Source organism: Mustela lutreola, chromosome 8 (assembly GCF_030435805.1).
Source record: "Mustela lutreola isolate mMusLut2 chromosome 8, mMusLut2.pri, whole genome shotgun sequence".
NCBI classification, from domain to species: Eukaryota; Metazoa; Chordata; class Mammalia; order Carnivora; family Mustelidae; genus Mustela; species Mustela lutreola.
Genome location: NC_081297.1, coordinates 41,241,095 through 41,268,610, shown reverse-complemented (window position 1 = coordinate 41,268,610; position 27,516 = coordinate 41,241,095). Strand labels below are relative to the sequence as shown.

Below are 27,516 nucleotides of genomic sequence, written 5' to 3'. Positions count from 1 at the left end.
AGTCCATTTTTCTTAACTGCATCAGAGGAGCTCTGATATGGAGCATTTAGAACAATCTGTGAATTCCTATCTGTGTCCAAGAATGTCTGCTCTCTTACCTTTGGCAGCTGGAAATATCTAACCTTGTATGAAGTCATTTAGTGACTTGGGAACATAAGATAAAAACTGTGGGGGCGCCTGGGTGGCTCGGTGGGTTAAGCCGCTGCCTTCGGCTCAGGTCATGATCTCAGGGTCCTGGAATCGAGTCCTGCATCGGGCTCTCTGCTCAGCAGGGAGTCTGCTTCCTCCTCTCTCTCTGCCTGCCTCTCTGCCTACTTGTGATCTCTCTCTGTCAAATAAATAAATAAAATCTTTATAAAAAACAAAACAAAACAAAACAAAAAACTGTGTATCATAAAAACCCTGTTTCATTTAAATCTTTCAGTGAAAATGTATTCTAAAACTATATAGAGAAACACTCCTGCTGTTATCATCATAAATCAGAAATTTACTTCAGAAATTAACTTTGTTCAGATGTCTCCCAAATCTGTTTTAACACCAACCCAACAGGTACTGGGCAACTTCAACATTCCAGGCTCTAAAATGATAGTGACAAAGGTTTACTGCCTGCTTTCAAGTAGATGACACCTGAGTGGACATAGACAAAAATGCTTCCAACTGCCTGTTAGTTGTGAAATCCACCCTGATATTGCAATAACATGTCAAACTTAAAACAGACTCAAACCTTCTATCCTCCTGCTTCCTTGTCCAAACTGATGGCGGCACCACCTGCAACCATCTCTTGCCCATGCAACCAAACTGCTGATGCCTATTGTTTCTGGCTCTTGAATATACTCTCACTTGCATAATGAATAACGACAATGACAAAATGGCTGCCATTTGTGAGCATGGTGGAAGTAGCTATTTCTTACACCCATTTAACAGACAAGAAAACCAAAGTTCAGAAGTGCAAAATAACCTGTTCTGGCCCACAAATTTCACAAATGGCAAAGCTTAAATTGTGACACAGTTGCACCTGGCTCCAAAGTCAGAGTTCTAACTACGCTCCACTCCCTTGTCCATCCTCGACATGAGCATCAGATTCAGGCCTTCACCGCCGTTAGCTTGACTGCTACAATGTACTTCTAACTAGTGGCCCTGCCTCTCGCATTTCCCTTCTCCATCCCATCTTCCATGTAGCTGACTAGGTACATTCATTTTGCTCTCCTTTTAAAAAAATCTACAGGGGCCCTTCAGTGAACACAAAATATGGAATGGCTTTTATCCCTCATAACTGTATCCTGGCAATGTTGTAGTACTCAGCTAAAACACCACTGCTTTTTCCTAAAGTCTCCCCGAGAAACCTTAGTTGGTGTGGATGTGTGCTCACTTCCTCTCTCTCAACAGCATTTATACCTGATTTCTCTGGGTTCTGCCCTGATATTCCCGACATTTCTGGCTAGGCAATTCTTTGTTGTGGGGAGCTGACCTGTGCACTGTAGGAGGTTTAGCACCCTCCCCCAGTCATGACAATCTAAAATGTCTGCAAATGCTACCATATGTTCCCCGGGGGCCAAAATCACCCCAGTTGAGATTCATGGCCTTATACAGTACTGTGTGCACTACCAGCTCAGTAAGTACAGACTTCTCTGAATAGGGTACTCGCATTTAATAGGCCATTGCCAGAACTCACCATTGCGAGTCAACTTTGGGGTAGTTCGAGAATTCACCAGGTTCTCCATTTCCAGATGAATATCTTTTGTTTCCCCAGTATCGTATAAATGGCGCACCTGGCAGAAAGTTAAGAAGGAAAATCAAACACCACTTAACAAGTTCCCACCTGAGAGCAAAATGAAAGACTAAGATAGCAGGTTGGGCAAAGTTCAGATAAAAGCTAAGACAATGACCTTTAAATCCTTTCTGGAATGTGGTGGGGTTACATGTAAACAAATACAGGTTAGTGTAAAAAAGTTGTGCTAAAAATTAGCTACTCAGCCAAGGAGGGCCCCTTGATAGTCACTATTGAACCATTAATACTGCCCATTGATAGCAGGTCTCACAGGCCCCTTAAATAGAGGTATACAGAAGGCTTAGAGCCATAAACTTCAGCTAGAAAGTAAATAAAAAATTATACAAGTACAGAGGCAAATATGTTGAACGGGCCGCTTTCTAAAAACAGTTGGGTTCTTTGGGATTATAGCGCTTTGTCAAATGTCATTCTCAATGCAATTTTAAGGCTTTAGAGATTGTGAGAAATGACTCAGCAGTGTAACAGAACTGACCAATAGTATCTTTAACTTGCACAGAAGGTACTAATTTTCAAAGTCTGTTCAAGTGAACAATCTCATTTGCCCTCACAATGGTCTCGTGAATAGCAGGACTATCACCTCCACTTTATTGATGAAGAAACTGGGGTTCAGAGAAGACGGGATGACAAATCCACATCAAAGTGATGGGCAGCAATAATGCAAGAAGTCCCATTTCCTGAGTAGTGAGCAAGTACTCTCTCCCTTACAACATGCAGCTTGAATGAGAAAGCCCTGGACAAAGTCCTGGATCCTGGATTTGGTAACATGGGATCTTCTGGCAAGTCATTCACCAACTCCCTCCCTTAGCTGCTCAATCCACTGAGGGAAAGTGATACCATTCCAGGGAGACATCTACTTGGATTATGAACGGAGTGTATGTATACGGTATTAACAGACATATTTCAGTGTTTCAGAGGTCTGATCCGTCCTGAATATGGGCTTAGATGTAGATAACTGACTAGAAGGCTCTTACCTGGCTCGGGCGGAGGAAGTTGACGTTAATGTTGGGGTATCTGGTGACAGGGTCAATGCTGTATTGGCTGAAGTTTTTACTCACATTCTCAGGGGTGGTCTGAGGCAGCAACCTATAAATGCTTTCTCTGCAAGAACATACAACAATTTACTCAGAGCAGTGACAAGCACCATACATATCTCCTTCTCCTTTGATAATATTCCTATTTTCTGTCAATATCCCAAATAATCTGAAGGATATGACAAGTCTTCATCATTGGCCATTTTTATCCAAACCTACATCAGCCCTTGCTCCCATTCCACTACTCCAGTGATTCCACAGGCACTGGACTGGTTGAGGACCAGTAGCAAGAGCAAGTACATCATGGTGGGTTGGGATAAAAAGCCTGATTCTAATTTAAAAGGCAAATAATTTACTCTTTTGTTTTTTCAAGTAGGCCAATATTTAAGAAAACCACAGATGAAAAAAGAACTTGCCACTAAACTTGCCCAGAGTACCTTAGATAACAGACTTAAAATGCTATCAACCACAGACTACACCCAGGAAATCTTATTTCTCTAGTTTTTCTGGTCAGGGCATTTGTTCTTTATTAGCAAACAAATCCTAGGATTCTTACCTCATATGCAATAATCTGCTTCAACATATCTGACATTTGAAAGTTTAAGAAATATTTGCAAGCAATTTGGGATTTTCTTTTGAATCCAAAGTCACTTCGTATTTCTTTTCTTATGTCCCCCTGGTATGTCCCCTGCTACCACACTGATTTCATTAGTGCAAGTCTTTCTACTTTAAGGATGGGAAGATTTAATGTACTATGCTTATGTATTTGTTCGTGTGACTGCCATAAAGGTAACAAATACTATTCCTTAAAGGAATACAAAGATTCAGATACCATCTGTCAGTAATGAATTTAATTTGGAAAGAAATAAGAGCACTTAAATTAGATAGTCTTTACATATCTATGACTTTAATCATTATCTTGCTTTTCTTCTCTTAAATATGAAAACATCTTTAATTAAGAAAGCAGGAGAGAGAGAGAGAGAGAAGGAAGAAAACCTGTATTCTGCTTGAGGAGCAAACCAATCATCACTCCCAGGAAAGGGACCTGTGGCTACTTCCCATTACCTCTCGGCCAGGACCTCCAAGGGGCTTGTTCCTAGAGACCAACTTCGTACCATCCAGGCTGAGTCCATAGCAGCTAGAAATCCTCGGGCTATTCCTGTCCCCATTGGCCAAAAAGGCTATGAAGGAACAGAAAACAAAGAATAAAAATAAATTACCTTTTAATAGAGGGAAACTAAACTAAGAGAGAAAGTCTGTTGTTGACGGTACTATTTAGCAACTGTTCATAAGCCGGCAGAACAAATCACAAAAGCTGCAGAGCTTCCATCCATAGTGAGCAACCTCCTTACTTCCTGGGGTATCTCTGCAGGGAGTCTACCTCTGCTGCACCATGCTATAGGCACTTGCTCTGCAACCTGGGATACTCCCGTTGTTCCTCATTATCACTGCTTCCTTACTACTGCCTCTACTATAAAGTGCTGCCGTCCTTACCACTCACCTCTAGGAGGCTGTCCCCAACCAGGGCCACTAGTAACTGGTGTCCATTCTGCTCCCGCACCAAGGCAGCATTCTCAGAGGCATACATACAAGTGAAGTCGAACATGGCCACATCAGGCTGCCCGTAGTGATTGATGGCAAAATCCAGAGATGGCAGCTGCTGCTGAGTGGAGAAGTCAGCCGCCTCCCTGGCATAGTTCAGCAGAGCCTCTTGGTCCACATTCTCCCGGGAAAGCAAGAGCTCTGTGTCAGCGTAGTCCTGTCTCCAGAGAGAGAAGAGGGTCAAAGGAAAAGCCCCGCTAGAGCCACACTATACATGTCAGATGTAAGCTAGTTTCACAGCCTTTCCCTTCTTCCTAAAGTGATTTCATATTCCAAAACAAGTCTTCTACATAAATGAAAGACAAAAGGGGAGGCTGTTTCCTTTGAAAAATTTTTTATTTATTTATTTTTAAAAAAAGATTATTTATTTATTTGAGAGAGAGAAAGCAGAGAGACAGCACAGGAAGGGGCGGGTACAGAGGGAGGAGGAGAAGCAGGCTCCCCACTGGGTAGGCTAGGACCTTGGGATCATGACCTGAGCTGAGCTGAAGGTAAATGTTTGACTGTCTTAGCCACCCAGGTGACTTTCTTTTAATAAATAAATAAGTAAATAAATAAATAAATTTATAAAAAATATTTATTTATTTATTTATTTGAGAGAGATAGAGAGCCTGGTGGGGATGGGGAGGGCGAGAGGGAGAGAGACAGAATCCCAAGTAGACTCCCTGCTGAGCATGAAAACTGATGACCCCACTACCCTAAGATTGTGACCTAAGCCAAAATCAAGAGTCAGATGCTCAACCAACTGAGCCACCTGGGTGCCCCATGGGGGAGACTGTTTCTAAAAGAGCACAGGTTTGCTGCCTGGTGTTTCCATTTCCTTTGGGCATGTCATACTTCTTTAATCTTGCCTAATTCAACTCATGGGGTTGTTTTGAATACCAAATAAAATAATTTATGTGATGGTACTTTCTAAATTGAAAACGTATTTTATAATTTATGTTATATTGGCAATTGTTATCTTCTGGATAGCAAATAGCTTCGGGCAAATGGGAACATATGAAATACTCAGCATTGTGTAATTCATCAAACCCAAAGGATGCACCTGAAAGCTCTAGTGCCAAAAAGATGTGAGGTGGGAGCAACAGTAGCCAGGGGGTGAGAAGAAATACACTGAAAATGGAACAGAGGTTTTCAAAATAAGATTCTGAAAGACTCCATAGAAACCCACCAACAAAGAAAAACAATGATGAGAGGAAAATGGGCTTTCCACATAAAGGAGTGAAAAATTCCTTTTTGGTTTTGGAGATTTCCTGGCTAACTGAGCCAGATCTCTATTCTCCTAAAGTGGGGCCTATGGTTTGTTTCCAAGTGTCCCTGATGGTACTTCCAGCTACCACTACAAGATGTTAACAGTCAAAACACAAATACTCAAGTTGGTCCTTGAAACCATGTTTGTTCAACATCGAGTAAGTGACTACAACTGGTTTAGTATTAGCAGCACACATAGAAACATGGTCCCTGCCTTCTAGAAGAATAAACAAAAAGCAAAAGTGTATCAGGTCTGGGCATTCTAGACTGTTCCTGTATATCGGTATGCCTTCAAGATACTGCAAGTTCAGTGTCAGATCACCACAATGTGAATGTCACAATAAAGTGAATGTCAGAACTTGCAGTCAAATGAGTTTTTTTTGTTTCCCAGTAAATATAAGTTATATTTATACTATGCTGTAAAAAGTGTGCAGTAGCATTATGTGTAAAAATACAATGAACCTACCTTAACTAAAAAATACTTTATTGCTAAAAAATGCTAACCATTATTGGAGTTTTCAGCAAGTTATAATCTCTGATCACAGAGCACCATAACAAATATAATAATGAAAATGCCTGAAGTACTGTCAAGAATTACCAAAATATAACACAGAAACATGAAATGAGCAAGTGCTTTTGGAAAAATTGCACCAATTCTCTTGTTCAGTGCGAGGATGCCACAAACCCTCAATTTTGTAAAAACAAATAAATAAAAAGCACTAACTGTGAAGCACAATAAAACAATAATTTCAACTAATAACCACTATTTTGCCTAAGATGATAGATTTGTCTTAATTTAGTCCACAGCTTACCCCCGGGTTTACTGGCTATTTCTTACTGATACAGCTTTAAACCAAGTACATCTTGCCATCTTGCTTATGCTTTTGGCAGAATGGGCTGCATGAACTGTTCTGTCCTGCTTCTCCTCACGTACATAAAGGAGCTCAAGGCTGAGAAACAGATAATGAGGTCTGTGACTGGGAAGAGGCTGTGCAGCAGGCACGTGTTCACTGGCTTGCCCCCAATGCTGCTCTCAGATATGGCAACAGTATAACTCAGTGCTGCAGAGACAAAGGCACCCTGAACTTCAGCCAGGAGTCTGTGGTAAGACCTGTAGAGGCCTGAATCAGCACATCTGGTGCCTCTTCCTTCCAAGTCATCACATGGGAATAGTAATTCTGATTCAGACTGAGCACCATAGAAGACTTAAGAGACTCTCCTTAAAGAACCACCTATCCTGTGGTTCTGTGATTTCATATTCTGTTCATCACCTCAGGGAATGTCATACAATAATCCACCTGGAAAAAAGGCTGAAGCAGACCTCTCATGATTGTTAGGTCAAGAAGAGGTCTAAATATACCTTGATCCAGCCAGTGTTCCCTAGACTTCTGAGACATAACTGCAGTAAAACCAGAACCATTCTCAGACTTCCAAGTCAAACTCCCTTCCCCCTACTACCCTATCCCAAAAGATGACCTATTAACCAACTACTAATCAGTCATATGCAGAATTAGTTATAATGACATACCAAATCTCCTAAAATTTAACTGGGTATCCAAAATAACTGAGATCTGAGATTTGCTTTAGAACAATCCAATGGCAGGAATGGGGAGTGGGTGAGGTACTACTGAAATAAAACTGGCCATGTGTTGACAATTGTTAAAGCGAGATAGTGGGCAAGGTGGGGGGGGGTTCACTATATGATTCTCTCTACTTTTGTTTACATCTGAAATTCTCCATAACAAAAGAATTTTTAGAAGTTAAACTAAAAAACATTAGAGGAGTACATGTTTCCAGGAGATGAACTGGGTGCTCATTTTCCTTCCCTTGCAGGAAAAACTCATCAGACAATAAAATTCTTTCTCTTAGTGGTCACATTACCTAGTACAACATAAAAAGAGATTTGAAAGAAATCCATTACTCACATGCAGTATCACCCCTTTGTCTAGCAAACTCTGCTTTTTGGCTGTCATAACAAAATAGTGTGTGTCATCTTTGTAGTAGACAATATTCTCCAAGTCGATACCTGCAACCAGAAAGCAAATCTGTCACATATGGGCTTGCTGAAATGAAGGTACGTTAGGGCAGCCAGAATGTTTATACGTGTCCACAGAGACCAGGCTGTAACACTCTAGGCAGAGAAAGTGAAAATAAAAAGATGTCTGAGCCCAGATTCTTTCTTCCTGCATATTCTGTTCATGAGAAGAGGGGGAGCTATGTTTATACCTGCACTGCTCTGTAATTCACTTGATACCCTAAGTTATCCTAAAAACCATGATCAATAGTAAGCAGAAATAGAAGGACTGGAAGAAAAAGAAAGGTCAACTTCCAGTAAGAGGTCAGGGTTAGTTTTCAAGTTAAACATCTTGATAGTCATCAAAGCAACAGCGAGAATCACCTCTGCTCTTCTGTCTGGAAGCAGAGCGTGAACTACTGATGTTTTTAATTCAATAATAATTCAATAATCTAAAAAACAGATATAATGGAAAGCAATCATGTTCGAGAAAACAGAGAAATGAAATCTGATGCACAGTTTTGCAGCAGCAAAATAAGTTAATTTATTCAAAAGCTATCATACAATAATCTCATTCCTATCTAGCACGTGGTTTACTTCATGCCCAAACTGGAACTCCAGGAGACTGTATACTCAGTATCTAAAGTCAGGTTCTAGAAAACCAGAGAACTACCCATCAGTAGCTTACTGCATCGAGCACCATCACTTAGAGCCACAGTATAGTGGAGAGGGTTGGAGAAGAGTTGGCAAAAGGCAGAACAGCCCCTTAAAAACAAACGAATAAATAGAAACTAAGCCCCGAGCAGCCCTGTCACTGTAAAGAGGATAAAGAACACTAGAAGAGGAGACAGTGGTAAGGAAAGCACTAGAGAAAGAGCGAGCAGCGGGGCAAACAATAGCAATAATGCCAATGACCACCCACTCTACCAAACCCTCTGAGAGAAAGATCACAAGTAGTTATTTAAATTCTATCCCTAGGGCGCCTGGGTGGCTCAGTGGGTTAAGCCGCTGCCTTCGGCTCAGGTCATGATCTCAGGGTCCTGGGATCGAGTCCCGCATCGGGCTCTCTGCTCAGCAGGGAGCCTGCTTCCTTCTCTCTCTCTCTCTCTCTCTCTGCCTACTTGTAATCTCTCTCTGTCAAATAAATAAATAAATAAATCTTTAAAAAAAAAAAAAAAAAAAAAAATTCTATCCCTATTGCTTTGGAGATATCTACACCAACCTGTGGCTTCCCTCAGTTCCTGGAAAAATTTTTGGTTGAATATAAAAGCCACTCCACTGATCTCCTCCACTTTGGCTTCTGCTGTTGTATTTCGGTTAATAAAATTTGCTGTAATGGCAATGGCCAGCTTGCCACGAAATTCCTTCCGGCGAAATCCTGGAAGGAAAGAAATTTTCAGAGGAGACCAAGGCTCTCTAGAGAAGAAGGACAATCACCTCAAACAGGAACAGGTGTTGATGAAGACATCGGGGAACATTTGGGATGGGAATCAATGGGAAAATTTTAGGGCAATTCTTCTCTATCTGAAAATAAGGTGTTTACCTGCCAAAAAATACATGAATTTCAGGAAGGAAGTCAAAGTCTCCCACGCACTAACAATGTGAAATCTAACTGACCAGAATACTACTCAGTGCAATGGATTCCAATGAAAGAAAGAAAGAAAGAAAGAAAGAAAAGAAAAAAAAAAAAAAAAAAAAAGAAGAGAAAGAAAAGGAAGACACCAGTTTTCTAAACACAGATATAATCCTGCAGTGTCAACCAATTAATTACCTCTTAGTGCCCTAACAAGGGTGCCCTGTAAGAAGAGAACCCAAATACTAGTTGGCTAGTGCAAGGCTGGGTCTATCATTCAGTGAGAATAGATAGCACACATAAACAGATACTAAGGAATGTGGATTCTTTGATGATACAAACTCTCCCCACAGGGCTGGGTGGTGGGTGGGGGTCATCCTTCACTCTGCTGTGAACCAGGTAAAGCAGCATTGACCAATACCTTCCAAGGTGTTCCTACGGCCATCCCCTCCGATGATCACTTCAAACTCATATTCTGACACAGGATGGGTTTTGGGGTGGACCAGTGCCCGCCAACCTATCCCTGTGGACCAAAATGAAGGTCATTACCCAGACTATATTCATACACCTAAGACACCTCTAGATACAAACTGCACAAAACCCCAAAGTGAAAACACTAGGAGTAAAAGCATGGGATACAAAACACAGGGAAAAAAGCCTTGGAAAAGGCTCACAAAAGAATATTCCCCACAACATAATTTGTTATAATGAATACAAGTGCTTGCAACATCTAATACTATGTCAAAAGCCTCCTCATTAAGCCAAAAGTTCCTTGAAAGAGATAGGCTGTACAACTGAAGAAACCTCTTTAACTAGTTCTGAAAACAACCCACAGATTCTTATACTTTTCTCCATTGAGCTCATCTTTTTCTCACACACTCCATGCCCTTTTATCTTTCCTTCATTTGTTCAACCTAACTCACGTTCATTTTCTTGGTCCTCAGGAGGCTGTACAAGACCTTGGAATTCCACATTGACATGGATCTCAATGCCCAGGATCAGGGCGACTTTCAAAAGTATTAGTTGAAGCTGACGGATACCTGCAGGAACAAAAAGATGATACCAGTGAGGGCACACTAAAAGGAGAGTATTAGTCAGCAATTACTGCTTGGATTCTTACCCGCCCACCAACACAGTTTATCCAGATTCTCAAAGCCTCCCGTAGCTGGAGATATTTTCCAAGCCACAGTCTATAGCTTCTTTCTTTCTTTCTTTCTTTTTTTTTTAAGGGCAAATACAATTCAGTGCAAGAGATGTTCTAAAAAGACATGCAAGGCCACGCCGACCTTTTGGGCTGGGTGTTCAAAACAACCTAAAGCTCTGAGACAACACAGATTGTGGCCAACCAGAGACCTTCTTTTCCATCTTCCCCCGAATCCATCAGAGCCACAGTCATCTAGCGGAATCCACTATCCTGACAGGACAAGGGATTTACCATAGAAGGCAAAATGTGTGCGCCCTGCAGTGGGTTTTCCAGTTTGATACAAAAGGGCTGCATGACTTCCTGAGATTCCCACAGCATCTCCCTTTCATCCTGATCTAATACTCTCTTATAAAGTGAGAAGGGGAAACCTTCATCCAGCCTTAGTCTTTTACCATTCCCTCTCCCACCACTGTTTTACAGGCACAGAAACTGAGGCTCAAAATGAGTGAAAATCTTGCTCCTTATCACAGCAAGATTTATTTATTCTGTGTCTAATGAGTGACTACTAAGTGTCAGACATGGTAGCAGCCCCAGGTCTACTGAGATAAAAATTTAGTCCCCGATGTAGGACTCTCTCAGCTCCGAAACAAATTCCACATAAGGCAGACAAATCCAGACAAATCAAATGACCTTGGTCCTCTCTTAAGACCAATCTCACCTGCAGCCTCTGACTAATGTGGTGCGTACAGGTCCTCACCTAAGTCATCTTGGTTTTCTGTCCCAGCTTATCACAACCACCACCCTTCTGAGTCACACTCCTAAAGGCTCATTAAATCCCCTTCTAGCACACATTTAATATTTGCAGACAACTAGATTCCAAGATGCTTTACATATTATAGCCCAACAGATGGGCAGAGTGCTTCCTCTGTCAATGGACTGTGGCAGCTGCCGGCCAATGTTTGGTGAACTGGCACAACCACTACGAAGAGCAAACAGTCCAACGGTTTGATGTATTTGCAGGACACATCTGGAGGAGCTCAGAACAAAAGTTCCTTGATAAGAATCTCCTGGAATCATTTACAATGATTAATAAACAAGACTCAAAACTTCATAATGTAGACATCGTCTATTCTCCATCACCTTTCAGACACGCCACTTGACAGTCATGGAGAGAAAACCACTGTCTGCACTGACCTGTATCTACTCTATAGGATCTCAGAGAAGCACAGGTCCAAGTTGAGCTTGGAGATGACAAAATTTCAGCCAGAGTTATCCACACTGTAGACCTCACGAGAATCACCTAACCAAATGAATCTCATTACTGATTTGCCATTGGTGACTAAACTAGGAGGTTGCTTCTAAAACTGTGCTTTCCCCAGTACTGATGCCACAGCATTTTGTCCTTACATTAGTAGAGTATCTATCATATCACGTTAGAGAGAGCCTCATGCTTTGTGCTTTTTCCAATGGCCTAAGAACCACCAGAGGGTCAAGGCTCAAACTGGTAGTGTTTCCTAGGCTGGACCAATGCCCATCCCACCCACTGCAAGTGCTCAGGAAGCATTCAAGACCTAACTTTAGAAATTCTTAAGTTAAGTTCATGTCATAGGAGATAACACTTGTGCTGCAGGTAAGAGTCCTAGGTTATAAACCACCGCATCACAGGTATTTTGATTCCAAGCACAGTGGACGTTAATGATACCAAAACAAATTGGGCTATTGAGTATGAATTCCTCAAATAAGCTCTTTCTATTGAACAAGTGGGTAGGGGGCAGGCGTGGGATCCTGCAGGAGGACTAGTTTTACTTACTGATATGGTCGATAGCTCCAGCACAGAACTTGCCATAGAACTTCTTGGCACCCAGACCTCGCAGATCATGTATGGTGAATGGCCAGAGATGCAAGACATTGTTGCGGGAGAAGGCATCTCGTTTCTCAATAACAACCACCTTAGCTCCCAATAAGGATAAATCAATGGCTGTACGAAGACCACAGGGCCCAGCTCCAATGATGAGACACTGAAAAACACATCTGATTTCAGGGCAAAGGCAGAACCTCTTAGGAAAGCTCACATTTCTGTAACAGTTTCATGATCTGATAACCATCATTCCCTAGAGCCTCCAAGTTAGGCTATTCACCTAAGAAATCTTCAGACCTGTCTGGGTCACAGGAGAGCAGTGGCTTGAGAGGAAAGCTGGTGAATGTTATGGACAGAGGAGACTGTTAACTGTTAGTGCTTCACATAAACCCAGCATGGGTTCACCTTGTAGGTCTGCAATATACTGAAGTGGTCATCGTTTCAATGAATGACTCGAAAAATCACATGTCACCTTTTATTAACAGGAGAGGACATTCTGAAGGGTTTCTAAGTCAAGCAGATTTCTGTCCAAGGAGACACAGATTATTAAATACATAGCTCAGAGTCCTGAAATGAATCTACCACTCAAGGATTCCCAGAAGGCAACTTCCAAGAGCCCAAGTTTTATATGCTAAAAAGAGTTCTAAAATCACCATCTTAGGATTGAAAATCCAGGGAAATGATGTTAAAAACCCATATTCTAGAGGAGTACTCAAGGTGAGAATGGACACTTAACTAATTTGTATTATTCTTAATAAAACACCGCACTCAATCATGCGTCTCTGAATTTCTTGGATTTTGCTGATGAGTATCTACTAGAGGCAAACCCGCAGGGGAAGGGTCTCTAGGTCTCCACACAGGGCAAATTAAAGCTCATCAAAGGACATTAATAATCTAGTCATGAAGTCTATTCGTTTCATTTGCAATTTCGTTTCTCTGCTAGTTTTTTCCAAATTTCTCAAAAGAAGGTGTTTTCACATAAGGAGGAAAGCAGGAAATAGACTGTCCCTTCTCACTTCCCTGTTCCTACCCCCTGCACAGGTGACTGAATACCTCAGCTATTTCATGAAAACTCTATTTCCCTAGATCATGAAGAAAGCAAAAGAAATATTTTGGCTCACAAAGCCCTTGTTTATCAAAACAAACCTTTGGAATATGGATGAAAAGAGGTCTGAAGATTGTGGCAGATCCCCAAGTTAGCAAATACTATCTAGACCATATTAGTCACTGAGTATGGAATGACGACTTTATAAAGATGACATGCCAGGCACCACGAAACCATGTTCAGACAGGATGCTAACATGGCATGGCTTTTTCTTTGCTAAGCAACCTGCATCCTCCTAACAGTGTGAAATTCAAAACAGAGCTCTCAGCGGGGGAAAAAAAGTTCCTATATCACTTGACTTCAGGGTTGTACTTAAATAGCTAAAACTCTGTTCAATGTGAATACATGAAATAAGAACAGGGTCTGGGATATGGAACAGTCAACTGAACACAGACTCTGTGAGTCTGACTTTCTGTACTAAGTCTCTGCTAGACTATCTAGTTCTCACCTGGTCTACCACTACTCAATCCCTTTCTTTGGCCTACTTGTCCTCACAATCTTTTCTCTTGTGGCTAAATCCTTAGGTCAGTGACCCCAAGGTCTGGGAGAAACCGAACCCTTACCTTGGTGTTAGTGCACGCTTTTCCCTTTTTGTAGTCTTTGTGGCTGCCCCGCTTGTCCAACTTTGCCCACAGCGCTTTGGCTTTCCAGTAGTTAAGCTTGGACTTGAGCTTGTGATAAAAGGAGCGGTAGTCCTTAGGCTTCAGTTCTAGGTGGTCACAGAGCTCTTGGAAGGCCTTGAGGGTCCCCTTGCAGGTGGTGGCCTGCACAAACCGGTCAAAGAGGATGTGAGCGCGATTCATCGTCTCGTTCTTACTGTCCTCCATCCTTCCCCACTCTCAGCACCCCCCAACAAAGGGGGCAGTGGGATGGCTGTTGATCCACTTGATTCTGTCACATTAATCTAACAAAAATAAAGAAATAAAAAGGAATCGTTAGCAAATCCAAATTTCTACCTATAAACGTTTTTTTAGGAGAGATAGCTCCTTCTCAGATGAAGTTCTGAAGTATCACAGTCATTTATTCAACAAATGTATATCCTATATCTTCTGAATTCCAGGCACTATCTGTGACACTAGGGATGGAAAGATGAGTAAGACAATGTTGCTTTCAAGGGTCTTACAGCTTAGTGGGTGAGACAGACTCATAAATACAATGTTAAACGTACTTTGCTAAGTGTCATTAGAGAGAGAGGTGTAAGGGATTTCGGAACGAAGATGATGAGTACCTAATTGTAGTGGGTCCTCGCTGAAGATGAACCTCTGAAAGGTGACAGGTGAGTCTTTCAGGGTAAGTCAGTGTTAGCCAGGCAGGGAAGAAGTGTGGAAGGTAGGAAAAGAAATAAAGTAGAGGGACGCCTGGGTGGCTCAGTTGGTTAAGCAGCTGCCTTCGGCTTGGGTCATGATCCCGGCATCCTGGGATCGAGTCCCACGTCGGGCTCCTTGCTCCGCGGGGAGCCTGCTTCTCCCTCTGACTCTGCCTTCCACTCTGTCTGCCTGTGCTCGCTCTCACTCTCTCTCTCTCTTACAAATAAATAAATAAAATCTAAAAAAAAAAAAGAAAAGAAATAAAGTAGGAAGGCTTGTGAGTGAGTGACTTTTACAGATGAAAGACTCAAGAATGATTTTTGGGTTTCCAGCTTAGGCCACAGAGTAAATAATGACACCAAGCCAATGAATTAAAAATAGCAGAAAATAGAAGAACTCATTTATGAGGGGAGAGTAGTGAGTACCCTTTGGCTTATTATGTCTGAGCTGCCTTAAGAGAGGTACTTGCTAGGCAGTATTTGAAGCTCGGGGAGGAGCCGGGAACCCAGGCCCAGATTCAGAAGTCATTAGCATACAGATGGTAGTTGCATCTTCAAAAGTGGTACAATCACACAAGGAGAGCCAATGGGAAGAGAGAGCCCGTGGGCCCTGGGTGAGATCTGGGACTCGTCAACTTGTAAGAAATTGGTAGAGAAAGATGAGCTCTCTAAACAAGATTGTGAGGCACAGTGGAGAGAGGTCTGAGGAGAAGAAAAGGGCAGTGTCATATCAGTCTAAGAAGCACAAAGTTCAGAAGCTGCCAAGGGTTTTAAAGTCCTGCCCCTGTGTGTGGTACATAGCAGGGTGGGCAGACTTTACAGCCATTTCATTTTGCCCACAAACATATCTGAAAGTAATGATAATGTCTACACTTTCCACTTATCAAAAACACCTACACATCAACCACCCTATGTTTGCTGGACAGAAGCTTTAAGATGGGAGAAGGCACTTTACATGCTCCTCTAATGCACTCACTCCCTTGAGTCTGTTTCATCATTTTTGTAACACGTTTCACGCATGTATCATCACAACTTAGAACTCCTACTGGGAGGTAGGAGGCAAAGGGCCAAGAGTGAAAACTAAGGCACAGTAAGAACAGAGAAGCAGGTGAGAGCAAGGAGATGAGCACTTATATAGCTCCGAGCCCCCTGTGCCAGATATTGGTTGCATGACCTTGGGCAAGTTACTTTGCCTTACCAGGTCTCGATTTTCCCTGGTGTGACAAGGGGGTTACACTGGATGGTCCCTAAACTCTTCTTCCAATTCTGAAGTTCTCCGAATTTAGTACTAAGAAAATCCTCACGGTCACAGTGCTCACTCCTGGTGTTCTGGTCTGAACTAGCTCCATCATAGGCACACTAGTGTGTGACACTAGTGTCACACTTGCTACTAGTGTGACAAACAGGGCTGCACTAAAACTTTGCTTTAAAGAAGACTCACTCTTGGAGATGGGGAGAAACAGAACAGATCCACTGTGGTCAGGAGGGATACAGAGGTAAGAAGTGACTCACTCAGTTTTTAGAGAAGCAACCCAAGAGTACTGGGAACCATCAAACTGTATGTGCTGAAGAAATCAACTGTCAGAAGAAGGCACCAAGCTCTGGACGTGGATGAGACCATGTTCTGTCCCAAAGCTCTTACACTGGGTAAGCGTCTGTGCAACAGAATCCCCCCTTGTGAAGAAGTAACATCCTTCGTCTCTATTCTTTACCATGATATTATAAGGCTAAACCACATCAAGAAGAGACCTGTCTTAAGCTTCGTGGGAGAAAACAATAGCTATCCACTGAGAACAGACACTCTCCCTTTATGTCAGACCCGGCACTCTTCACCCAGAACACACTGACTTGACTTCTCATCTCAGATATATACTTACTCAACAACCTCTCCTGGCTCTCGATAGGAAAACTACACTGCTACAAAACACAGCTTGTCTCAATAGCCACTTGGCCAAGAGTCCATCAAGAAACGGAATTAACTGGAACTAACCTCCAGGTCCTCCTAAATAAAAGTTTATTCTAGGAAACAATATGCATCAAGAGAAGTATTTTAAAATTCCTACAAAGAGCCCATTCTTTTTCTTACATGCCAAGGCTTATCTTAGAAATGGTACGTAGTAAAAAGAGGTCTTGCAAGAGCAGAAAAAAGACATGTCTATCCAAAGGCAGAAGGGTAACAGGTAACAACTGATGACTGGAAACAAAGGTCCCAGAGTGACTGCCTCTTGCCTTCCTTGTGTAGATTTCTGTGGCTTTATTTGCATTTCTGGCAAACAGACAGCATTTTGCAATCCTGAACCTGCATGCCCGACCTCTGTTCATAGTCGACTTTGACTCCACCAGAGTCATAATATTTGGAAAGCCTTGAAAACACCTGGTCTGATCACTCTGCCTCTTGTCAAAGAAGAAAATGATTTCTTTTTGTTCCTAAAAAGCAGTCACCTCCCACTCCTTGCCAGCATTTGGAGCACTCAGTAGCAGGATGTTCTTGCTGAAACCAACACATTAAAAATCCTGCAACTATGGGGCACCTGGGTGGCTCAGTTGGTTAAGCATCTGTGTCTTGGTTTTGGCTTGGGTCGTGATCCCAGGGTCCTGAGATCAAGTCCCGAGTTTGGCTCCACGTTGAGTGTGGAGTCTGCTGGAGATTCTCTTCCTCTCCCACTGCCCCCAACCCCTCGCTTGCATGCATGCAGGCGCTCTTTCTCTCCCACTCAAACAAATAAAATCTTTAAAAAAATTCCTGCAACATTATTTCTAAAAGCCTTTCCTCTGTCATAATGCCTATCTTAAGCTTACAACTCCCTAAAGTGTCTTGGGCATTTATTTTCAAAGAAAAATTTTGCTTTGTACACTAATACCTCCTTGGTTGGCTGTCGCCCACTCTGAAATATTCACTTCCACAGAGCCACTAACCACCACAGAGAGTTTCCAAACCAACCTCCACCCCAGATGAACACCTTCATTAATAACTGGCCCCCAATCCTTCTGTTGACTTTCGGGTTTCAGCCACAGCTCCCAGACAGCTGCACACAGTCTGCTCACAAGCAGCAGTCAAGTATTAAATGCACAGTCTAAGGGATTTCGACCTGCAGGTCACTAATGACAACAGATAAATAGAGGTAAGTTGGTTCCTGGAACAATGCGACAAGCACCCAAGGTAAGAGTACACAAGATTAATTCCCCTGGGTTGCCTCACTTTTCCTACTTTGCAAGCCAAATGACCACAGCAGGAAGATACTCCCAAGTGCTACAGCATTACTCTGTACCTCTGTTGGACTGGGACTGTGTCACTTAGCAAGGGGAATTTGGCATTCTGATTCATTCTGAGAGCAGCTGGGGAGAACTGCAAAAGGGCCATTCCTGTTGTCACCCTCATTTCCCTCATTCCTGAAGGTCAACTCAGATCCTGCTTCTCCTGGCCTCTCCTGGACCATCCCTGTGTGCCAAACATCCTAGTATCCTGGGAAAATTCTGTATTCGTAATTACAGGAACCTAAAGACCAGGAAACCTGGCCAGAGGGGGCCAGAAATCCTGGGGACTGAAAAGCCAAGGTGTAGAAGGAAGGGAAATGGGAAGTGAGGAATCTGAGGAGGGAAGAGGAAGAGGAGATGATGCCAGGTTTCCAGGGCACTGGTACAATTTCTGCCAGTGGACTATATCCTGCATATTTTGTCCCGTGGCAGCTGACTGCTGACTCAGAAACCTTCCACATTCCTTGGCTGTGGAGGAAAATGCTGGAGAGGCAGCATATGAAGTGCATGCAGAACAGAATTTATGTTTCTATTTACAAGAGTAAAAAGCTGTCACTGACTCATGGCTGGTTATGAGAACACTCAATCTTTAACTTCGAGTAGGTGGATGAGTATTTGTAGGAGGGGAGAACTATCTTTAAAGATAGAAAAGGGAGCAGGCGCCTGGGTGGCTCAGTGGGTTAAGCCTCTGCCTTTAGCTCAGGTCATGATCTCAGGGTCCTGGGATTGAGTCCCACATCCTCTGCTCAGCAGGGAGCCTGCTTCTCCCACCCCCGCCCCTGCCTGCCTCTCTGCCTACTTGTGAACTCTGTCAAATAAATGAATAAAATCTTAAAAAAAAAAAAAAAAAAACAGGAAGAAAGAAAGAAAAGGGAGGGGCATCCTGGGTGGCTCACTTGGTTATGCAGCTGCCTCTGGCTCCAGTCCTGACCCCAGGGTCCTGAGATTGAGTCCCGTTTCAGACTCCATGCTCAGCGGGGAGTCTCCTTCTCCCCCACCCTCTGCCCCTCCCGATCTCCCACTCATTCTCTCTCTCTCTTGCTCAAATAAATAAATAAAATCCTTAAAAAAATAGGTAAGGGAAAGAGAAACAAAACAATAAAGTAGGAATTACACTTTAAGAGTATGAAACCAGGGACGCCTGGGTGGCTCAGTTAGTTAAGTGTCTGACTCTTGGTTTTGGCTCAGGTCACGATATAGGGTCTTGGGACTGGACCCCGCGTCGGGCTCCATACCCCGTGTGGAGACTGCTTAGGAATCTCCCTCTCCCTCTCTTAAAAAAAAAAAAAAAAAAAAAAAAAAAAAAAAAAAAAAAGAGTATGAAACCCGAGTCAAGTTTAATTTTCTCCCTAGCCACTGCAGCATCACTATACCAGCAGATGTGTAAATCTCTGAATCTTATTAAGGAATCTAAGAAATGCTTCTTTCCCTAACCCATTCAGTCAGAGCTGTGACTTGTCTGAAAGGATCTTAGCAGTAAGTAGATCTACAGGAAGGCAGGTTTTGGAATGTGATTAGGAGGAAACTTGGATGAAAACTGCGCTTCAGATTATAGAGATTCCTGTGTGTTTTGTCTCAGAAACAAAAGACCAAAGTTTCCAAGTGCCTTGAGCTCTTCATCAGTCTTTCTGCAACAAAGACCACTCAGGCTACTATAATCTGTGGATGGGAACACTGAGGCCGTCACCTCAGGAGGCAATGAGCTGACTGAACCAGACAGTCTGGGAATGAGACTCCTTGTCGCTTCCTACTATTTCTCATCTCGGGAACCAGTGGCTTCTCTCTCACAGCCTTATCTAAAGTTCTGCAGGTACCTAGGAAGCAAGCCCAAAATACAATTGGGAAAGTGGTCTTTCTCCTCCATTGTTGTTTCTGCACTAGTCTGTCCTCAGCTTGTTTCTGACTTCCCGTCCTATTTAGCATCAAACTGACACTCAGCAAGATGCTGAGGACACATGAAACCAGTCTCCACCCTACCTCGTGCCCTTCCCCAAACCCTAGATCTACTCTTTAGTCATACTGTATTACTCACCTGCAACACTCAGTTCACAAAGTCATTACATAAATGGCTCCCTCCTCCACTAAGAGCTTCCTTATGGTAGGGCCCAGGTCTTTGTAGCTAGAGCCTGACCTGTAGTGGAAACACAGTTTCTTTGGAGCTGATGAGGGGAACAGAATCTCCTCAAGGGATTCAGTATGGGAGCCCAGAAACTCCACACTGGAAGGACCAGTCCTGGGGAAAAGCACTGGCCTTGGCCTGCATGTCTGGGGAAGGTGGAAGAGAACTGGATACATGTTACAGAGACTTCTACCTTGCTACCAAAAAAGTTGTATCTAAAAATGCAAAGGTCAGCCTGGACAGAGAGTGATGTCCTAAGAGACACTAGCAAGAATGTAGCACTTTTCAAGATATGGAAGCAACCCAAGTATCCATCCATAGATGGCTGGATCAAGATGATGTGAGGGATATATACCAGGAAGTATAACTCAACCATAAAAAATAATTAAATCTTGTCATTTGCAGCAAGATGGATGGTTCTAGAAGGTATAATGCTAAGTGACATAAGTGAGAGAAAGACAAATACTATATGCTTTCACTCATATGCGGAATTTAAGAAACAAAACAAATGAACAAACAAAAAAGACAAAAAAAAAAAAGAGACTCAAATACAGAGAACAAACTAGTGGTTGCAACAGGGGAGCTGTGTGGGTGAAACAGATAAAGGAAATTAAGACTACCCTTATCTTGACGAACACTGAGAAATGCATAGAACTGCTAAATTATACTGTATACCTGAAACTAATGTAACATTGTATGTTAATTCTACTTGAATAAAAAAAATATTTTCCCCTTGTTCAATATACTGTATTCTAGATAATCCCTTAATGCTTAGATTTATTCATTTTCTCTAATCAGTTGTTTAGTTTTTTTTTTTTTTTTTTTTTTTTTTTTTTTTTTTTTTTTAAAGATTTTATTTATTTATTTGACAGAGAGAAATCACAAGTAGATGGAGAGGCAGGCAGAGAGAGAGAGAGGGAAGCAGGCCCCTGCTGAGCAGAGAACCCGATGTGGGACTCGATCCCAGGACCCTGAGATCATGACCTGAGCCGAAGGCAGCGGCTTAACCCACTGAGCCACCCAGGCGCCCAGTTGTTTAGTTTTTAATTTCAACATTTTTAGAACTCATTTCTGAAAGTTTTCTCATATTTTCTTGCCCATTTTTTTATCGTCTCTTGCTCTAAAAACCAGTATTTATTCAGTATTTTGCCTATTAAGTTTATTACACTAAGTTATATTATACTCTATTATAATTCCTGGGTTTGTACATGTGCTATTTTTTTTCTATTGACTGTCACTCATGTTTTTATTATGTTTAGTAATTTTTTTTTCCAGAGGGGAGGTGGGGAGATAAGGAAGTAGGGGGTAGGGATTAAAGAGAACATTTATCATGATATAAAAATAAATAAAATAAATAGGAGGGGCACCTAGGTGGTTCAGTTGGTTAAGAGTCTGCCTTTGTCTCAGGTCATGATCCCGAGGTCTTGGGATCAAGTTCTGCGTTGGGGATCCCTGCTCAGTGGGAGCCTGCTTCTCCCTCTCCCTCTGACCCAACCCCCATTCAGGCTTGCACACTCTCTCGCAAATGAATAAATAAATATATCTCTTAAAAAATAAATAGGAAAAAATGAATTCAAAAAAATTTTTAAGTAAAAAAAAAAATGTAGCACTTTTGTTATGAATTCTCATACCACTTTATCCTTTGTTATGACCCTCTCTAGAGAGATCTGAGAAAGAGCCTGGACAATGTGATCTCTGTGCTCTCTTTAAGTCTCTAATTCTGAAGACATGGTTAAGGCCCTATCTTTGGTGTTACACCTTCTCTAACTTTATTTTACACCAGAAAAACAAGGAGTTAAAAAGAACAATGCCCCCCTCCAGTCTAAAAAGAACAATCCCTGAGGCTGGTTTCTTATAATTAATAGTTTCCTCATCTACAAAATGAAGTAATACCCACGAGATCACAGAGTTTTGCAGGAACTGAAGTAATGAATGTGAAATGTTCAGCAGTGCCAGGCACACGGCAGGACCCTGTAAGTGGCAGTAGTTATTATTAACCAGTTGTTTACAATCCCGGCAACAAAAGGTTATACTCCAGCTAAATAAATGGCTCACATACTAGGACTCGAGTGCTCAGACAGCTTTGTTTTTTGAAAAGAAAAATGTTTCAAAACTTTCTTTGTTCCATCATTGCTCTGCACCCTCTCCATTCCATCTGTTCTGGAAGGTATGATAATGGTGGAGGGCTAGATAAGATCTGTGTAAGTTCCTACCAAACTTAAGTATTAAAACAAGAAAGATGGATTTCCATCAATAACGGTAAAAATAGCTAACGAACTGCACGAACAGTTACTAGCTGTCAGGTATTTGCATCTTCACCTCAATCCTCTGAGGTAGAATCCATTCCCTCCATTTACAGATGGGGAAACTTCAAGTTGAAGAGCTTTATTTATTTATTTATTTTAAAGATTTTATTTATTTGACAGAGGGAGAGAGATCACAAGTAGGTAGAGCAGCAAGCAGAAAGAAGAGGGGAAGCAGGCTCCCCGCCGAGCAGAGAACCCAATGCAGGGCTTGATCCCAGGACCCTGAGATCATGACCTGGGCTGAAGGCAGAGGCTTAACCCTCTTAGCCACCCAGGCGCCCCTCAAGTTGAAGAGCTTTAAAGGCCACACGGCAAGAAAGTAATGCAGCTGTATTTTGCATCCTGAGCTGTCTACTTCAGAGCCCAAAGCCTCACCTCTATGAGAAACCACCTGAGAACACAGCTGGAGAAATAAAGGCGCATTGGAAAGCATGCTCCCAGCCCCTTGCTGCCCAAGAGCCAGAACCTGCAGGTGTACACACAGATCACAGACAGACCCTGCCTGTTACGAAGGTCACTGCTCAGCTACCGGCAGGCAGTTTCAAGCAAATTTAGTAAGGATACACAATGCACGATTCTTTTTCTTCTCACAAGTTATCGCTGCATCTGCTCCTTTGAAATGGAGCCCTTTCATAAATGGCAGTAAGGGCGGTCTGGTTTCCAGCAATTCTTCCCATTGGCTGCTGAAGGGCAAAGCAACTAAAATAGTACTAGCAGAGTTCTTATCAGTCTGCATTCTTCAGGAGGCTCTCCCACCCCAGCCAACAGCAACACCTTTGAGAAGCCCATTACAAAGAATGTTTGAATCCTCTACTGCCATCCCATGCATTGTAAGAATTCAGGGCACTACAGAAGGTGAACCTCAACCTACCCACTACTAAGAGGACAGCACTGAGTTACAAAGACCCGGGCTCTCAGGGTGATGAAGGGCCTCTGGCCGGGAGAAAGGCTCACTGAGGTTGTAGGAAAGCACAACCCAAAAGCTGCTCTTCTACAAGGGGGTGCACTCGCATCTACTTTGTTCAGTTCTATGCACCAGTTCTAGGAACACAACAGATGTTCAATGAGGTTTTGCTGACTAAAGGGGACACCAAGCCAGGTACACCCTCTGCAGACTCAGGAAATAATCTGGCTGACACCTGGGCAGAGTGCTGGGTAGGGTCAACTAAGCACAGGGGCTCAGACAACACCAACGTTGTGTTTATGTCCAAAGGGACACAAACACCCCCATAAAGATGACTGTAGAGCTGCTGGGAAAAATTCGAGGTCCTGTAAAGGCACTCACTCTGTCACATCTTAATGATCTGCCTCCCCCAGGGGCAGACCTGCAGCCAGACCATTCCCAGAACATACAAACAACTGGCAAGAGATTAACCTGGAACAGAATTTGGGGTTTCGCAGTTGTACAGTCTGCCTACTACCAGTTACCACGAATCACAAAATACACAATGGTCAAGGCTGGGTAGGATCTGAAAGATCATCTAACCTAGCCAGCCATCCCACACTTGCATCTTCTGTACAACAGCCACAACACAGAAACACCTCCAATGACAGGCAACTTTCTATCTTAGGAAGTAGTCTTCACCATCTTCTATCTGCTTGAAATGCTAATTTCCCAAGGACTCAATTTCTATGTAGAAGACCAAAATCATTCTGCCCATCATTTTTTTTACCCAGTGATCCAAAATGTCCCCCTAAGCGACATCCAGAACAAAACTAGTTCCTCTCTTTTACGCAACAACCTTCCAAATATTTGCTATCTACACATTCTCCGTCAACTGTTTAAATTTTGACATGGAGGGGCACCTGGGTGGCTCAGTGGGTTAAAGCCTCTGTCTTCGGCTCAGGTCATGATCCCAGGGTCCTGGGATCGAGCCTCACATCGGGCTCTCTGCTCTGCAGGGAGCCTGCTTCTTCCTCTCTCTCTGCCTGCTTCTCTGCCTACTTGTGATCTCTTGTCTATCAAATAAATAAATAAAATCTTTAAAAAAATAAATAAATAAATTTTGACATGGTTTTCAGTTTACCTTCTTTAGCATTCTTTGACAAACTCCCATCATTAATGTCTATACCCATCTCATCTGCATTTCGTCCTGTAACAGTGAGCAGACCATTATCTACATGCTGACCTGAAGCAACCCTCCATCTGTGCACCCAATCCCATCCCCTCCTATCAACTACATGGCCTCCTACACTGGTCCCTCTCACCCACATTAACCTCCTCCCCCAAAATCTCCGTCAACATAACACCTCTCTCTCATTTTTAAAAACCATCCCCTATTCCCATGTCCTCTGACTAGCTTACTCCACTCCCAGAAAGAACTGCATGTGGTCACTTTTTCTTCTCCACTTTCTTTTGAACCTACAGCAATTAGCTTGATCCCGACCACTCCATGGAAATGTCTCATCAAGGAAGTGCATCATTTCCCTACTGTCAAATCTAACAGCCAATTCTCAATCCTTGTGTCCGCAACCTATCTGCAGTGTGAGTCACAGCTGATCAACCCTCTTCTTTGCCTCTAGGACACCACTCTCTTGGTTCTCCTCCTGCCTCACTAGCCACTTCCCTGTGTCCTCTGCTGGTCCCTCACACACTGCCATCTGCTGCATGTTGAAAGAGCCACAGGATCACCTCGTTTTGGGTACTCTTCTCAATCTACATCTACTCCCTAAAGATCATTGATGGCTTAAAATTTTTAAATTGTACACACAGTTATCTCTCTGTAGGTATTATTTTTTAAACTTTCACAGTTTACCCTTACTACTGAGATATTCTGATGTTTTGTATTCTATTTCACTTAAAAAAAATTACTGATCCCCACTGTATTGATTTCATGACCCATTAAGGAGACACAATTCACTTTGAAAACCCTCCAGTCCCATGGCTTTAAGCACCATTTCATAGTAGAGATAGTTGATGGTGCTCCAATATTTATTTTGCTCTTCTGAACTTGTATAACCAATTGTTTATTTGACACCTTTTACCTGGATATATGACAGGCATCTCAAACTTAACATACACAAAACCAAGTACTTGGTTCCCATTCCTACCCTCAATGTGCTTCTTCCTCAGTATTCTGCATCTTAGCAAATGATACCACCTTCTACCTACTCACTCAATCCAAAAACCTTAAAATTATCCTAATTTCTGTCACATTTCATGTTCAGTTTCTCAGTAACTTTGGCCTATCTTCAAAACACAGAGCCAATCCAACCACTTTTCACCATCTCTTCTTTTACCACCTTTACCAAAGTCATGATCATCTCTTACTTGGATTACTGCAATAGCCTCTCTCCCCTTCCACTGTCCAAATTCTGCTCCCCAACCCCGAATATTTTCTACACAGCAGCCCTAGCTTTCACTTAAACGTGAGTCAAATCAGGTGATACACCTCTGCTCAGATGCTCCAATGGCTTCCCACCCTATAGCTAAATCCAAAGTCCTTACAATGGCCTCTAAGGCCTTGAGCAGCCTGTCCCCACTTCCGTATCTCCTTGTTTATGTCCTATCACTCTCCCTTACATTCCTTGGGCTCTAGCTAGACTGGCCTCTTCCTGTTCATCAAGCACCCTCAGCAGGCTGTGCACCCGAGTCTCTGACCTTCCTTGTCTCTTGCCTGGTGATCTCCACCCAGACAGCTACACGCTTTCTTCCCTACTTTCTTCAGATCTTTGCTCAAATACCACCTACTTAATCAAACCTTTCCTGACCACCTACATGAAAGAACACCAATCTCCTATCACCCTTGCTTTATTTTTCCTCTGGCATTTGTTATCACTTGACATAGTATGTGGTTTATTTGGTTACTGTCTACCTCCTCCAGCGGAATGGAGGCCCAATAAAAAAAAAGTAAAGAGCTTGACTGAAATGTACCCTGAACTGTTGATATATACTGTATAGTACATCTCCAAATTCTTATTATTCTAAAATGTGTCTCCCTAACCCTATACTTATGTGCTTTGTTTTCAAGACCCCTCAGAACCTTTTAACTACTTTCAATGAATTTCATTTTGTTTGACTCAGCCAGAGCCATGGCTATAGCTGCCATCTTGGGGAAAAAACAACTATTTTTATAATGGCCTACAAGACCTTGTAGCAGTATTTCACATAATTTTGGTCTCAAGGTTCCTTTATACTCTTAAAAATATTGAGGGCCCAAAGATCTATCTATATTTAATGTATTTAAGGTTAAAAGAAAAAATAATTTCAATAGTTATTAATTCATTAAAAAATAACAATCCATTATATAGCCACATAATTAACATATTTTATACAAAACAAAAAATATTTTCCAAAACAAAATTTAGTGATGTTTTTACATTTTTGCAAAGCTCCTTAATGTCTGTCTAATGAAGATAGCTGGATTCCCATATTACATTCCATCTGTTGCAACACACACATATCATGTAGCCTCCAGAAAACTCCACTGTACACTCAGGAGTATAAAAGAGTAGAAAAGGCAAATAATATCATCTTAGAATTCTTGTAAAACACCTAATGGATGCCCTGAAAAGGTCTCAGGGAGCCCTAAAATCTACACCCCAGACACACCTTACCCCTCTCCTAACCTCTTCTTGCTACCCATCGTGCACACTCCCTCAGCCAGACTAGCCCCTTTGCTGTCCCTCATACACATCAGACACACACCTCAATCGTTGCACTAGCTGCTCCCTTTGTCTGAAATACTCTTCCCTCAGACCATTCATGCATACAAAAAGAACTGAGCAGCCGTTATGTGCTGAGAACTTTTCTAGGTTCTTGAAATAATACAGTGAACAGAGGGAAAAACACTCTCACCTTCAAGGGCAGAAGTCTTCTGATGGAGCTGACAGGAACACAGTTAACTCCTTCACTACCCTTGGGTATTTATTCAAATGTCACCTCTCTAGCGTGGCCTTCACTGTAAGTGAATAGGTAAATACACTTCTCCAGCCTGCCAAGGCAGAATTCTGTTAAGATTTGAGATGTAAATCATATCAAATGAAAACGGATTGAGTATCTTTGGGCAAATGCCATCAGGGTAGGAGGAGGAATACACATACAGAGATCAGGGAATCAATCCCACAAGGAGAAATCCAGATGGTTTTTACCCTCTGCTCTGATGATTTGGTCCTTCCACATGACCACTAGACCTGCCTTATCCAGGCCCTGCCCAGGAGGCC

General features: G+C 42.4%; 1 protein-coding gene across 9 annotated transcripts in view; it reads right to left on the bottom strand.

Annotated features, from left to right (window-relative positions):
* The window catches only part of MICAL3 (microtubule associated monooxygenase, calponin and LIM domain containing 3), a 197,410-nt gene that overhangs the window by 100,203 nt on the left and 69,691 nt on the right, over positions 1 to 27,516 (bottom strand). For all 9 annotated transcript variants that reach the window (XM_059184303.1, XM_059184304.1, XM_059184305.1 and 6 more), the window contains 10 exons: positions 13,931 to 14,271; positions 12,215 to 12,422; positions 10,184 to 10,300; positions 9,682 to 9,783; positions 8,910 to 9,065; positions 7,599 to 7,699; positions 4,322 to 4,579; positions 3,886 to 4,001; positions 2,761 to 2,887; positions 1,673 to 1,769 (listed from right to left, as the gene is read on the bottom strand). In XM_059184303.1, coding sequence (XP_059040286.1) covers positions 1,673 to 1,769; positions 2,761 to 2,887; positions 3,886 to 4,001; positions 4,322 to 4,579; positions 7,599 to 7,699; positions 8,910 to 9,065; positions 9,682 to 9,783; positions 10,184 to 10,300; positions 12,215 to 12,422; positions 13,931 to 14,194 — 1,546 coding nt within the window. In that variant the 5' untranslated portion in view covers positions 14,195 to 14,271. The remainder of the gene's footprint in view (positions 1 to 1,672; positions 1,770 to 2,760; positions 2,888 to 3,885; positions 4,002 to 4,321; positions 4,580 to 7,598; positions 7,700 to 8,909; positions 9,066 to 9,681; positions 9,784 to 10,183; positions 10,301 to 12,214; positions 12,423 to 13,930; positions 14,272 to 27,516) is intronic.